Source organism: Brienomyrus brachyistius, chromosome 6 (assembly GCF_023856365.1).
Source record: "Brienomyrus brachyistius isolate T26 chromosome 6, BBRACH_0.4, whole genome shotgun sequence".
Classification (NCBI taxonomy): domain Eukaryota; kingdom Metazoa; phylum Chordata; class Actinopteri; order Osteoglossiformes; family Mormyridae; genus Brienomyrus; species Brienomyrus brachyistius.
The window spans coordinates 30505093-30520215 of record NC_064538.1 but is presented as its reverse complement, the minus strand read 5'-3'; the positions used below and the strand labels follow the sequence as shown (position 1 = coordinate 30520215).

General features: G+C 49.9%; 1 protein-coding gene across 2 annotated transcripts in view; it reads left to right on the top strand.

Moving 5' to 3' along the window:
• The first annotated feature begins 224 nt into the window (after positions 1–224).
• Positions 225–15123, top strand: part of LOC125745025 (RIMS-binding protein 2) — a 62949-nt gene continuing 48050 nt past the window's right edge. Inside the window, exons 1-2 of one of the 2 annotated variants that reach the window (XM_049017408.1) lie at positions 225–344; positions 1459–2480. In XM_049017408.1, coding sequence (XP_048873365.1) covers positions 1560–2480 — 921 coding nt within the window. In that variant the 5' untranslated portion in view covers positions 225–344; positions 1459–1559. Of the gene's footprint in view, positions 345–1458; positions 2481–10461; positions 11612–15123 lie in introns of those variants that run through there. The other variant, XM_049017409.1, reaches the window with a different exon arrangement.

Sequence of the window (15123 nt, the reverse complement as noted above, 5' to 3'; positions counted from 1 at the left end):
CTATTATACTTTATTTTTCATGATCACCTTTTCTACACAGCCTAACACGTACTAAACTCTTTTTAATCTTGCAAAGTCTTGGTTGCCACATGTGAGGCCAAACGCCGAGTTCAGATGGACACAGTGGCTGAGTGGGTGGGTCACGCGGCACATTGTCGTTGCGCTCGATAGCCACTAGGGGGCGCTCTGACCCGGTGGCTCCTTTCTTTCCCACGTCCGGAGCAGCAGGGCCGTAAATAAGCGTCCCATCCCCCGCCGCAGTTTATTAAAGCTCCGGGGGGATGATGTGACAGTCACGGCACTCTCCGGTAACCGGGAAGTTTTTCGTCTGACTGCCGTGCAAGGTAAGTTTGTACTTTGTTTTTAACTGTTTGCGTCGTTTATCATTTAAGAATATCTACAAAAAGCGACTAAGCCATAAAGGAAGCATCTGCAAGGAGAATCTTCGGATGAAAGCCAGTCCAGTCCGGTGTCATAATCTCTTGTTTATCCACCATAAAGCCGTTTACATTAACTCTGTTCACTTAATTTTCGTGTTTCTAGCATGGGCTTTTAAAGACACTTGTTGGTACGAGCAAAGCAAAGCCGCGGCTTGAATGTCCTTGTTCTCCAGTTTCTCTTTGCGTTTTTTTTCTTTATTTTGTTTCTGTTTCTAACGCTGTTTTTAAATAACGCTGTTATTTAACCCATAATTACGAAACACGTTTTTATTAACATTCACACGAAGTGCACTCTCCCTTTCCGAGCCGGTACCGGATGCATCTTCAGCTGCGAAGTTTCTGGATCATTCCCACTGGTTTGGGATGCATGCGTTACCGAGGCGATTTGCCCCTGAAAACCCTTTAAATGACATTTTAAGCCCTGATACAAATCGCTGATATAATTTGCGTCGGCAGCCGAGCTCAGTATTAGATGCGAAGTAACGGCCCAGTTGCTGCTCCCTACCGGGGATAAAGTAAACGAGGTGGTAATTCAGCTGGATATGCAGATATATACCCGAGCAGAGTATAAGTAGATAGCGGTGTATGTACCCGAGTGCCAGAAGATCCTCAATTATCAGCAGATACTCGTGTACTGGTATATACTGGAGTACCAGCAGACACCTGCGTACATTCTAGTAGAGTCAGATACCGGGGTGCATATCCGTTCCCGATTACTGGCAGATACCCAAATACTAACAGATACCTGCAGAGTACCTACAGTCCGTAGATGTCTTGCGTAGACATGCATAACAACAACATACAGGTATTCTAGTAATATGATAGCTTCATTTCATGTGTACAGTGTTTTATTATGCTGTATAAAGAGCGCTTTCCAGGGCTTATTAATTAATACTCATGATATGCTTTGAATGCACAAATGCTCGTCGGCATCATACATATTTTTTGGCTGTCAGCCGTGTGTTTTATTTTCTGGGTAACCTGAGGGGGGGTCCTGTCTCTGCCATCCCCTTTCCAGTGCATGCTGCTAGCCCCCCCTGTCCACACCATCCTGCATGTGCCTTTGACCCCCACCGCCGTCCTGTGAAAGCTGACGCCCCTCCCCCCCTCCATCAAACAATGAGACGGGACTGGGGTAATGCTTTTATTCTCTCGTCAAAGAAGGCGGGCTGCCGCCTCCGCGGGGACCCGGGCCGAGAGGTCCGGAAGCTGCAGGCCGCCCTCGAGGCAGAGCGTCGGAGGGCAGAGAAGCAGCACGCCGCATTCACCGCCGAGCTGTGGCGGCTGCGCGAGGCGGCCGAGACGGAGCGGCAGCAGGCTGTGCGCGACCTGACCTCACGCCTCGAGCAACAGAGGTTGCAGGATCTGCGCCGCCTCCGAGACACTCTGGCCAGGGAGAGGGACGCTGAGATCCGGCAGCTGCTCGGCCAGAAGGAGCAGGAGCTGCGGGCCGTCGGCAGCGGTCTGGAGAAGGAGCGCGAGGTCGCCGTCAGGCATGCCCGCCAGCTGCAGCGCCAGCTGGCCCGCCAGCTCACTGGGCGACATGCAGGGAGTGCTGGCGAGCGAGGTTGCCCCAGTGGCCTGGTGGCCTACAGGCGGCTGGAGCAGCTGCTGAACAGGCTAGTGCGGGCAACGGATGGCGAGCAGGCCACCTTGGCCCGACGTGTCACGCGTGAGCTGCAGCTGCACAAGGGCTACTTCCTCTGTCACCTACTGGACACTCACGGCCTGGCGTCCCCCGAAGGGGGCCGGGGCAGGCGGCGAGCTCTCAGCTGCATCCAGCTGGTTGACTGGTCTGCTGAAGGAGTTGAGGAGCCCACCTCCGTGACTAAGAGCCCTAGGAGCGCCTCTCCTGCCTCCGAGAGAACGCTGTGGAGCCTCCCTCCTGGGAGGGAGCTCTCCAAGGCCAGCCGCTGCTCCTCTCCCCTTGTGTCCCATGGCGACACTTCCACGGAGTCCCCTCACTGCTCGACTGCACCCCAGCCCTCCGTCATTGAGTCCTTGCTGTCCGGATGCTCTCCGGCAGACATGGAGAGCATGGTGAGTGCTCTAACCCTGCATGACGATGACAACAATGAGTATGAGGTCAGCTGTGGCACCAGGGTTGCTGGCTGATCAGGAGGTGCGTGAAGTTGATGGCAGCTCAAGTAATGTGAGTCCATGTCCAGCCTGTGATGTCAGTGCATGACACTTGGGGGCTGGGGTATGTTTGGGTGTGAAATGCAGGCTTGGTATTTTTCTGAAGTATTTTATATGCGTAACCAAGACCCTCCTTGGAATGAGATCAGACTCTGAATTTTAATTAAATAAGCCTGTTTGTAATGCGGTCATCAGAATCCCCGTCCATGATTCAGCTCTCCTGAGTCCTGGAAGGCGTCCCCATGGATTGTGGCCGAATGGCAGGTGGGACAATGTTTTCAATGAGCTTTTATCAGCCAAGGGGCCTTATAAGTTTTCAGGAAACGTGGGGAGGACAGAAAGCAGTACAGAGCCAATGGGGCTTAAACGTCTGTGTGCTTGCATGTGTGTGTGTGTCTGTGTCTCTGCGTGTGCGCGTGTGTATGTGTGTATTTAGGTGTCTGTGTCTCTGCGTATGCATGTATGTATTTATGTGTGTGTGTCTGTTTTGTTTCTTTTTTCCCGTTCCCACAAGAATAACCTAAATTTTATAAAAATCTGTGACGGCAGTCCAAAAACTAAAAATGCCAGAAGACTTATATTGCGTTTGCTTCCTTTTGGTTAAGCTTAGGGCTGGGTAGGGGTTTTGCCCATAGTAATGAATGGAGAGTCCCCACAAAGATATGAATGTCGACAGTGCGCGTGTGTGTGTTGTGGTTGTAAAAGGAGCAGGCTGCAGTACAGCATGGCTGCTTCTCCCTTCAGTAAACATGATGAATAATTGATGCTCACACTCAGTGTAGCACTGATGCTTTTTATTTTAGGCCTTTGTGGGAGCAACTTCTCAGTGAAATGAGCTCAGTAGCTTTGTCCGCTCGTGTTCTGTGTCCTTGTTAAAGGCAAGTTCGTGTCTGCTCGAACGTTTATGATGCATTTCACGTCATTGTGTGCCTCCGTGGATGAATGCATGCTGCACTCCAAATTTATGTCCGAGCAGCTCTGGACACACTGCACATGATCGATTCGCTAGCATCCAGTTTTTACGCCGACATGGATGCTTTTGACGAGCACTGGGGTAGTTTGCAAACCTTACAGACTATTTACAAGGTAGTAAAACTGTTACATACATGTGAATGCTTGTCTATGTGAGTGCAGACTTGCCTCGACTTGAAAATCTTATGCCAGCCTGCTGACCAAAGTTGCCAACTCTGTGAACTGGAATTTGTAAAACATAGAGAAACAAACACAAACCTCACTGCTGTGGTACATGTGCAGGGAATATAATAATTGATATTATCATTAAGAAAAATATGAAAATAACATGTTGCACACATACGCAAAGTGCGCGGCTTGACCGGAGAAGCATGAATGTGTCCGCATACGCAGAGTGGATAGTGTTTGTGTTCAGAAGTATGAACCAGCCTTTAGGATCGGGGGGCAAGATGGGGATCCATTGCCCAGTCAGGGTAGGGGCGAGGGAGGGGAGCAGGGTGAGTCACACATGCAGCATGGACGCCTGGCGGATACCTGCCATTTTCGGATCCGGCCCAGCCAAACTGCCCGCATTGGCATAAATTTCGATCTGGGTTCGCTGTGTACCCTGCTCACGGGACTGCTCAGAATCCGTCATCAAAATTTCCATCAAAGGTTTCTAACGGGGCTCCTGCCTTCCATGACAAATAGAAAATGCTGGATATCTGCATGCTCCCCTTGCCATATCGTTCACAACATGGGCCGTTGGTATTATGAGGTCATTGTCGATGGGTTAAGCAGTTTCCGTGGCAACGTGCAGCTGTAAGCACTGTAACTTTTACAAATACCCCCCATCAAATAGCCCCTGTCAACTAATGGGCTTTTTATCTTGCTACATCTTACATCATCCATGCTGGTGCAGAACAAAAGGGAAGCCCCCCCCCCGCCCAAATGTGCTGTAAATGGCGCCCCCTGCCTGTCATTGCAACCTCTATACACATCAGCATGTTTTTCATTTCTCCTGTTTTTGTTATTTTACTGTAACACCAGCTGTCTGTCGGTGTTCTTGAGATCCTGCTGCGGCACACTCCTGTAGTCCTCTGGAGGAGTCTCCTCAGCCCCTTGCCGGCTTTTGTTTGACCCTGCATGTCTGTCACGTGCTAACATCACGGACGTGCATGTGCTGGGGGGCCCAGGCCCCGAGACGGGCGCGTGCCGGGGAGCCTAGGGCCAAATGCTTTGTGGGAAATGATGGGTGCTGAATCCCAGCAGAAGTACTTTGCCATCAGCTGCGCTTTACTGGATCATAAAATGGCTCGGACTGGGAAATTAACCCATATATTGAGTACATGAGGGCCAAGACGCCATGGAAATATGACGGTGATTTATCAGCATCTCAGCCGCCCCGTCCTTGGTGAGCTGTCTGGGGGCGAAGCTTTAGTTCAGTGAATTTCCTTTGGTGCCTTGGAAATGTGGGTAATCTGCCCTTTGGGGGTATCAGTGTGGGGCCAAGTTCAGCACACGCCCCAAAGCGCTTGCAGGAGGATGACATACATTTACTGGGCATTTATTATTTCATTTGCAGCCTCCATTCTTTTTTTGGCTTGGGTTATTATACTGGGTCAGCCAGAATGTGGTGCTTCCAGAGCCATTGGGGTTAAAGGCCTTTCTTAAGGCATAGGACTTGAACCTAAAACCTTCCTGGCACCGGCATGTATCCCTTAGTTATGGGGTGCCCTTATGAGTCACAACATAGATGTCTGCTTGTGTATTTCTACTGAGACATTTTTAGGTCTATGACTACCTTACATACCACTGTGGTCAACAGAGAAGGTAGTCCCTTTATTTTGTGGTGTTTTCCTTCCATTGACACCCATTGGAATCGGTATATGTATTTTTCATTAGTATTGAAATCTGACTGATGCCCAAACCCTTGGGTTTTTCTTTGGGTTCTCGACGCCGAATTTGACCCCCATTGGCCCCTGCGAGCTGGGGCAAATCTCCTCATTCAGGGCAACGAAGCCAGCCCATATCAGCAGAAAAAGTTCATTTGCATATAAGATGCACATGCAGTATATGACATTTTTATAATTGTCTTTGCCTGTGAAGGTTTCTCACCTTGGAGAAGTAGAACCATTTTCAGTGGTTGCAGGTATTACAAAGATCTCAGCAGCAATGGAGAATCTCACGGCTTTTGATCTCCGCTGTGTTGAGATTTAATGCCAGTGAGGAACACCATAATATAATTTGTGCAGTATATTATGTCACGTGGGTTTTCACATGAAATATTTAATTGCTGGTCCTCATTAAAAGGAAAGGGGCTTGACAGCTGGCACGCGCTCACATGCAATTCTGATGGAGCAGCTTGGTTTGACATTATATTAGACCCTCATTCCTGAGCATGCAGCAGGACTTTCGCAAGCAATGGCTCTGCTCCGTACATGCTCGGCTCTGCTCTGTGCGCTTGCTTAATTTGGCACAATGTTACTTTTGTGCCATAATTATTACTCATCACAAAAATAGCTAATTTCTGATTGGCCTGTCTCCTCTTGGAAGAGGCAATTGGAAGAGAAATTGTACTGTACATGAAAATGTGGAGGGGCGGCATGGTGGTGCAGTGGTTAGCACTGTTACCTCACACCTCTGGAACCCGGGTTCGAGTCTCCACCTGGGTCGCATGTGTGCGGAGTTTGCATGTTCTCCCCATGTCGTCGTGGGGTTTCCTCCGGGTACTCCGGTTTCCCCCCACAGTCCAAAGACATGCTGAGGCTAATTGGACTTGCTAAATTGTCCGTAGGAGTGCATGTGTGAGTGAATGGGGTGTGAGTGTGCCCTGCGATGGGCTGGCCCCCCATCCTGGGTTGCTCCCCGCCTTGTGCCCATTGCTTCCGGGATAGGCTCCGGACCCCCCGCCACCCAGTAGGATAAGCGGCTTGGAAAATGGATGGATGGATGAAAATGTGGAAATTATTTTACCTACTGGACAAAATGGGAAACTGACCCCCTGACCATTTCACACAGTAGCGAGTTAGCTAACCTGACATCATTTGACATCTTATTTTCCTGTAGGTAAAACAGTCTCTCATGTACAGTATAATGTATCTCTTCTGAAGTGTAGTGATGGGAGAGGAGACTGGCCAATCAGTAATTAACTACTTTGAGTCTTTGATTGGCTAATAATTTTGGTGCAAAAGTAACGCTGTGCTAAGTTGAACAAGTGTGTAGGCAGAGTTGAGCCCACACAGGCCGAATTGAAGAAACGTACAGCCCGAGTACGCCAGAGCAGATAGGTTGCTTGTGAAAGTTCCACTGTGCACTTAGGAATGAGACACAAATGTAACACCGTAGCTTGGAGCTTAGGTCCTGATGATGTCGTTTGAATTCTAACTAGCGTTCTCTGGGTGTCAGGCTGGCGACCCGGACACCCTGCACACGCTCCTTTGAGTATTACCTTTAAATGTTGTACCCATTAAGTATTAGCCTGCATTTTCTTCCTCATGATTATCCATCTTCCATTTGAATGGTGTAGCTGGCCCCTCATCGCCCCCATAAATGTGGGCTGTATCAGGCCGTGTGTGTGTGTGTGTGTGTGTGTGTGTGTGTGTGTGTGTGTGTGTGTGTGTGTGTGTGTGTGTGTGTGTGTGTGTGTGTGTGTGTACAGGCCTGATGACTGTCAGTTTGGGACTTGGGGGGAGGGGGCCTTTCTTTTGTGCCCTGGGCAAGATACTTAAGCTCAAATGTCTATTTACTATTAATGGAAATAGTCCTTAATATAGGTTATAACCCCCCAAGGAAACAATTAAGTTTAAGCTTGTAATGGTGGTGAAAATGTGCTTGGTCTCAGAGGTAATTTAAAGTGCCTGAGGATATGCTGCTGGGGGGGGATTATCTCCTGTGGGGTGTCTGCCAGCTACCCCCCCCCACCCCCCCATCTACTCTCCTGTTCACCCGGAGCAGGTGCGAGCCCGCGGGTGGATGTTCTGCTTACTACTCTGTCTCGCTTGCCTTTCCCTGCTCAGTCTGGATCGTGATGTTTTGCCCAGAGCTTCTGAATGGTTGGTTTATCATGTGGGTTACACTTGCTAGCATACCCAGGGCTGGCGAGTTACTTTAAAAATATTATCCGGTACAGTTACCTGTTGAAAAATGTAATCAGTAATGTAATCCAAGTATCTCGTGTAGCAACCAATTATGTAATAACTGCCAATAATGTCATAATTTTTCCGTCCTTAATGTAATAAGTCAATAATGTAATGACTGGCCAGTTGTATAATACATTTTCTGAACCGGTAATATAATAACTTTTTTATTGGTTCTGAAAATGCAGCATGGCCATGGATTTCTGGCCCTGTTTTAATGCAGTCAGAGAGGTTGAGGGGAGCTTGCTTTGGTGTGTCGCCGGACTCAGGTGCACAAGGGTGGTTCTGCTGCAGGAGCCGCTTGGGGTTGGCAGCTCTTCCCAGAGCGGTGGGCCTTGGTCATGCGCCGGTCTGTCATCTGTTCAGGTCGCCCCATACTGCGCCTGGCCAGTGAGACACTCTGGTGTTGATGCATGGCTGTTGTGCTTGCATGTGTAGCTGTAGGCTGAAATGCCTTAACCACGCAGGGGGGTATTCCACAAAGCACGATTTCTTCATTAGCCAGATAACTTAAGCCAAATGTAAGGATTGTCGTATATGAGTGTTACTTATGTCTCCTCCTACTGGACAATACCCACTTTCAGCTTAAGTTATCCAGCTAACTGGGAAGTCATGTTTTGTGGAATCCCCCTCAGGTCCTCCCTGAACTCAAAGTGTGCTGGACTTTCGTTCACCCTACCTTTCTGCTTATTAGGCATATTGCTTCTCTTCCAGAAAGCACAAGGGGACCATGCAGGGGACGCCCTGGGTATGACGCCAGTCCATCACAGGGCAGGGGGTGCCCTGGGTGGGGCGCCAGTCTGTTAATAAACCTAATTCACAAAATTCTTCTGGCTCCACAGAGGCTGCTGTCTGTGTACTGAATGCAGGCTGTGATGTTCTTAGCCTTTATTACCTGTGAGTTTAATTACCCGCTCATACAGACCCCTGTGCCCCATGATACACCCTCAATCTGTTTGCCAATGTTAATGCTCATTAGCAATGGGGTGACGTCTCTCTGAATGTGGGCAGACCTAGTGGAGTTAATGTAGCGTGGGCTGGTTAGCAATGAATTAGCAGGCAAATTTTACAGTAACTCCCTTGAGGTGGTGCAGGTAGAATGAATAACAGAAACAACAACAAAACAAAGCGTATTGTTGTTGATGATTATTATTATTATTATTATTATTATTATTATTATTTATTAACATTAACAACAACAATAAAACTAGAGCTCAGGGTAGGGTGCTGCCATTTAGGGCGGGTGATCGTCCATAACTCCTATGAGGAAGCCTAATGCTGTCCTTAGAGGATGCACTGAGAATTCCTTAACACAGTTTACAGAATGGGAATCATGTCTCTAGGGGCGGCATGGTGGTGCAGTGGTTAACACTGTTGCCTCACACCTCTGGGACCCGGGTTCGAGTCTCCGCCTGGATCACAGTTTGCATGTTGTCGTTGTGGGGTTTCCTCCGGGTACTCTGGTTTCCCCCCACAGTCCAAAAACATGCTGAGGCTAATTGGAGTTGCTAAATTGCCCGTAGGTGTGAATGTATGTGTCAGTGGTGTGTGAGTGTGCCCTGCGATGGGCTGGCCCCCCATCCTGGGTTGTTCCCTGCCTCGTGCCCATTGCTTCTGGGATAGGTTCCGGACCCCCGCGACCCAGTTGGATAAGCAGTTTGGAAAATGGATGGATGGATGGAATCATGCCTCTGTTAAGCTTGGCATTGAAGGGAACATCATGTAAAAATAAAAATGTGACGCATACAGGTAATAAATCGAATGAGTCCTGTTCTGCAGACAGTGTTCATGGCTTCAGCCTGTAAGAAGAGGGCAGCTTCATTTAATATCCCACAGAACGGGACCTGAGCCGGCGGTGGGAGTGTGCGTTTCACCCTAGGGGAAGGAGCACATACTTGGGAATGCAGATTTTTTTTGTCATTCCCCTGTTTGCTTGGGTTTCGGACCAGACCTCTGGCTCGTCACCCATCCTTGTCCTGCTTCTCCACCTTGTCAAGACTCAAGAGTTATTTTTTAAAATTGCAAACACATCCATATACAAGTACATGCGTTGAAATTCAATTTTTGCCTTGGCCTCCCTATGGTGTCACACATGAACACAAATACAAAAAATAAAATGTATAAGATCAACAATATAAAAAATTCCAGTACTAGACTGCAGACCCTCCACCACCCTGAATAGCATAAGTGATTACAGAAAATGTATCGATGGACAATCCTATGCAATATAAACATAGTGTACAAAACTATGATTCTATGCATGTGTGCAATGTAGTGATAATTTGCAGTGCTGTTTGTGCCGGTGATGATGTCGCTGTGATCCTGGCCCAGCCTGTTTCTGCTTGTGGTTTGCAGTGTTTACTGTGTAACCGCCCCCTTAAAGGCAGCGTCCGTACCGGAGGTGATGTCCCAACGCTGCCAGCTTGGCTCATTTTTGCATGCTGTTTGCGGTATTTACCCAGTAACCGCCCCATTAAAGGCAGCATCCGTGCCGAAGGTGATGTCCCTGTGGTGCCAGCTTGGCTCATTTTTGCATGCCGTTTGCGGTATTTACCCTGTAATTGCCCCCTTAAAGGCAGCGTTGCAGCCTTGCACTGCTGATGGACCGTAGACATGGGGTTGACCAGTAACTACCCCCTCCTCTCCTGTGCAAAGCACTGCCCTCTCCATGATCGATAGGGAGCTTGCATTGCTCCAGCATCATCTCCATGGAAACCGCCTCCTGCCATAGTTGCATTGGCTGCTTCCCAGAAACTGCTTTGATGTGATTGGAGGGATGGCTCTTCCCCACCCCTGTTCCCCCTCCTAAACAAAACGCACACACGGGCACACTCGCGCTTCCCCCTCCCCGTCTTAATGTCATTATCTCAAACGGGGACATTAATCCGTTTGCCGGAGCTCGCCGTGTCCGTGCACGACTTTGCTGTTAGCGGCCACCAGAGGAGCCCTTCGATTGGCCGGGAGGCGGAGCCGCAGCAGTGCTGGGACCCCAGGAGACAGGCCAGGAGCTCCGCCGTTTTATTAGTGAGGAGGCAGCGAGCTGCGCAGCCACGTCTCGTGCAGCTGTCCCACTGACGACAGGGGTGTCGCTCTGTCGCCAGAGACGCTTCTGATTAAATCCCATCCCCCCCTTCTTGTGATGCGAGAGCGATGCTGACGGACTCGCTTTGCCTGAGAAGCTTCCTGAATAGGGACGACTGAAGAGGGGGGACGCCAGTCCCTGCATCCGCTACCCTGCAGCCCACCACCCATCCGTATGGCGCTGCTTCGCGGCCGGATGCGTTCTCGTTACCCCCTGACTACGTACCAAATCCTCATTTTTAAATCTCTCTCGCTGTCGACATCCTTCCGGAAGATTCCAAACGCAACCAGCCTTTGTTAGGGCTGCTTCCTGCAACCGATCCCTTTGGATTACCTCGGTTTCCCCTCAACATGGGCCGCGTTGCCGTTACGGACCCCCACAGGAGGACCGCTGCTCCGGCCGTGTGACTCCTTTCCCCAGCCTGCACCAGGGCTCCGTCTTGCTCCTGTTGTCAAGGTGCTCGCTGGCTTCTCTCCCTCCTGGGGTCGAAGGGGTGGCTTCTTTTGAAGTTGGCCCTACGCATCTGTTTGGTGGAATTTTGTACCCTCCCCATGAAAAGTCATCGTGCTGGCCTGCGTCACACTCCAACCTGATCCCAGCAGGACCCCCCCCCCCAGGACACCCTGCCGCCGACAGCGATGCATGACCTATACGTGACGCAGCCGGGCCGAGAGATGGAGAGCCACTCTGGGATGGAGGTCAGACCCCCTCACGGTGCCCCTGCTGAGGACCGGGATGCCGCTTTGGCCAGGGGGACCCAGGGTCTGGAAATGACGGTGCCGCGACTCCCCGGCCTGAGCAAACGGCACCATTCACTGTACGAGGGGCTGGGGTGCTGTGACGCGGCAGCGTGCGGAAAGGTAGGGGGTGCCTCCCGTTAACCGTGGTCCTGTGATCTCATATGTGGGCTGGGTCAGGGTTAGGGTCATGGGTACCACCTGTCCTCAACAGCCCTGCTCATCCTCTCTGGACTCTTTCCGAATTCTTTATTGCCCGCATTCTGCGTGAAGCCACATTGGACAAGCTGTCCCAGGAGGCCATGTTCTCCCGTATATGGGACGGCACACTGGCACCGGTCATGGGTTCGTGCAAACTCGTCCAAAACCGCGGCAGCTATATTCTGCCCGACAGTGACCTTAACCCACATTCTAGATACTGGCGGTGCTTTTGGGGAGCGTTTCTCTCCTGTAGCGCTCTCTGGTGGTTTCATTCTCACTCTGAATGTTGGGAGTATGCAGAAATTGGCTCCCCGGATATGTTTGGGGGACTTAGTGGGCTACCTGCAGTGTTTAGGAGGGCAAGGGCGAGATCGTCGTGAAAGCTATGAGGGGATTATAAAACTATTATTCTCCACTTAAATCCACCCCCAGTTGTCTCTCTGCCGTGCAGCTCCCTGCTTTCTCCCAAGGTGGCGCTGTCTCTGTGCAGCTGGGGCAGAGACCCAGGCAGCCTGCAGCTATTGCTGGTTCATCGTTGACGTTATGTGCATACAAGTGTGTGATATTTTCACTTTTTCCATCACATGATGCCAACTAAAACTAGGTCTCTGTTCTTTATAAAACTTTACAAAGCTGTAAAGGCTAAATTTCAGACCCCTTTCAGACAACTTTAAAATGATTGGTACAGGCACCATATTTACTGATTGGGTGGGTTGGCAGTTCTCTCTGTGGCCTGTAGGGCAGCGCTGTTCACTTGATGTTCTGTGTGCTTGCTTGTTCCTTAGAGTGCCCCCCTGCCCTGTCGCTGCTGTGGTTCAGCTCTGCTGCCATGATGGGCAGAGGACCTGGCTGTGGGGCTGCAGCTGACAGTCCATCCTCATCCCCACTGCCCTTGTCTGGGGGGGGGCCTGCTGCTCTTCCCACTCTGTGATTAGCCTAGTCGCTGTAGCCCTGTGCTTGTAGCACAGCCCCACCTGCACCTCCAGGCCACTTCGCTGTGCGCTCTCGGTGATGGTTGTGGTAATGCGTAACCACCCCTCCCCCTTTTGGTAATGACCCGCGGCCATCCCCTCTTCCCGCTGTATATGATCTGGGGGGGGAGGTTCAGCATTATTCATGTAAGCGAAACTGTGATTAAGGGTGCTGCTCACACAATAGGACCCACCTCCCCATGTGGCTGGAGATTGGAGGAGCCCTTCCTTACCCCACCCCCAGCCCACTCTTAATGACATATTATTATTCTGCTGCTGCCCAGGGGGGTCGTTTAGTGAGGTTGGGGTTTATTGAGCTTATCAGTGGGGATTTAGGTTTTCATGCAGCAGTTTTGCTGACACTTTCTGTGCTGGGAATGTTTCATTTCCCAGCGGGGTGTCCAAGCAGAATTGTGGAATTTGCTATGGCACCCCCAAGCTGCACCTGACTGTTAAGGGCCGGGACATCAGTTACCTGCAGCCTTATTCTGGCGGCAACAGATTTCCCATAATCCCCCCCATCTTCCTGCAGGCCTGACTGTGTTAAACTGGGGCATAAACAGATGGAGGCTTGCGAAGTGTCATTGTATGGGGTGTGATACATGTCACTGTGGCTCTCCTGCCTGTGACCAAATCCTCGGTTTTATACAGACTGGTCTAAGACCCGCTCTGAAAAACTTCTTCACAGTTTAGGTAAATTAGGTGACCCCCCCCCACCTCTCTATACCTTTCAGAGCACCTTTCAGCAAAGAACACAAGTCAAAAATATACTAGAGATCCATATGAAGGACCACATATCAAATAAATGAAAAGGTAAAGTGTAAAATTTACTTACAGGAGTGTCTTTTTCATACATTATTCTTTTGTAAACTCTGTATCTTGAATATTTTTCTCTTAAGTCTAGATTCGGTTTTGTATCAGTAATATGCAGCATGCACGTGTCGCATATTGGGATGCATGTATCAGAATGCGGCTGCTATTTCTGTGGCGCGCCTTGCCTGATACGGTGGTGCTGCATTTAGTGATATAATGTACTTTGTGTCGGACCTGGACTAGCCATCCGGCACACTGGCATTTTCCACACCAGCCCATGGGTTGGTGGGCTGCAAAATTTACCATGGGATCACTCCTTCATTGGGGGGACTCCAAAGTCCAGGGTAAAAATTTTTTTATCACTTTTTTTTAATCCCAGCCCAGCGCTGCCTTGCGATGAGGAGTTGGTGTCAGCGTGTTTAATTTGGTGATTTCATTAATAAGTTGAGTTCTGATGGTTGTAGACGTGCAGCAGTTCTTCTGACTGTCCTGATGGATTGTCGTCCAGATCTGCGGCGCCGGCGCTGCATGACGCGCTAAGAATAGCTGCTCCTGTTTTTCCGTGTTTCTGTACATGTGGCAGCAAAAGCAGGGAAGTCTCACGCTCATTACTCGGCCTCCTTTGATCTCCCAGAATCTCTGCGGGGGGAGTGCTGCTGCTGCTGCTGCTGCGGTTCAGCTCTGACCCAGTTTCTCCTGAGTGAAGAAAACAGGGGGGCAGCAGAACGCCCGTGGTCCAGGCTGGGCCTTCTCGTTCTCGAAGCTGTTGCTGTCCATCGGAGGACCCTTCTGACCTTGTCTCATTGTGTCTGGGTGGTGATCTAAGTGATGTTTTAATCTCACTGGCAGGCCCCTTCATCCACCCCACCCCCCGCTTGAAACCAGCATCCTCTGATCATTGACATCTGAGGCGTTACTCTCCACCACGTTAGTTTGTAGATGATGTTTAGAGTTCCCTCCGCCCCTGGATTTGACGATTTTGCAGTGCTGAATTCCTGTCACCCATCAAACCGCTAAAGGGTCATGTTCGCTCGCTTGCTACTCCTGCTGTCAGCGTTGTTTGTTTTTTTTTCTGAATTTAATCCCAGACTTGTGACTTTCATGCTGGCTTGTGGGACGTTTCCTGCATGATCAGAGCTGCACGCTGCCAGCTCCCGTATCACAGAGAAGAGCCATGATCTGCTTCTTCCTCTTCAGGATTTTAATAGAAAATCTCTCTCTAATTCTATCTCTCTGGTGTTTTTCATCCCCCACCCCAGCCCTTACAGTCTTTTCAGTGGCAAAAACTGCCTGTCTTTTAGGCAGATTTGTCAAGCCTTGAAAATTACTAGTTAACTCTGCATCAGTTGGGATAATAACTGGGAATGGTGCACGGAGTCGGCCTGTGGACGTTCTTGGTCACATCTGGCTGCTCCATGCCTGATGGATGTGGCAGCTGGATGTTTGGTGAGGCGTGTGGGTCACGGCTGTGGAAGGAATGCAGAGCTTTTCATGTAAAAGGGCAGCATCTGTAGGCCTTGGAGATTTAAGGCCAAAATGGCCACAATATTATCACACTATTTTATAATCACGATTCACAAAATAGATGAGAATTTTTTTTTATATGTACCAATGTTAATTAACCATTTAACCTTACAAGAAACACTGCCT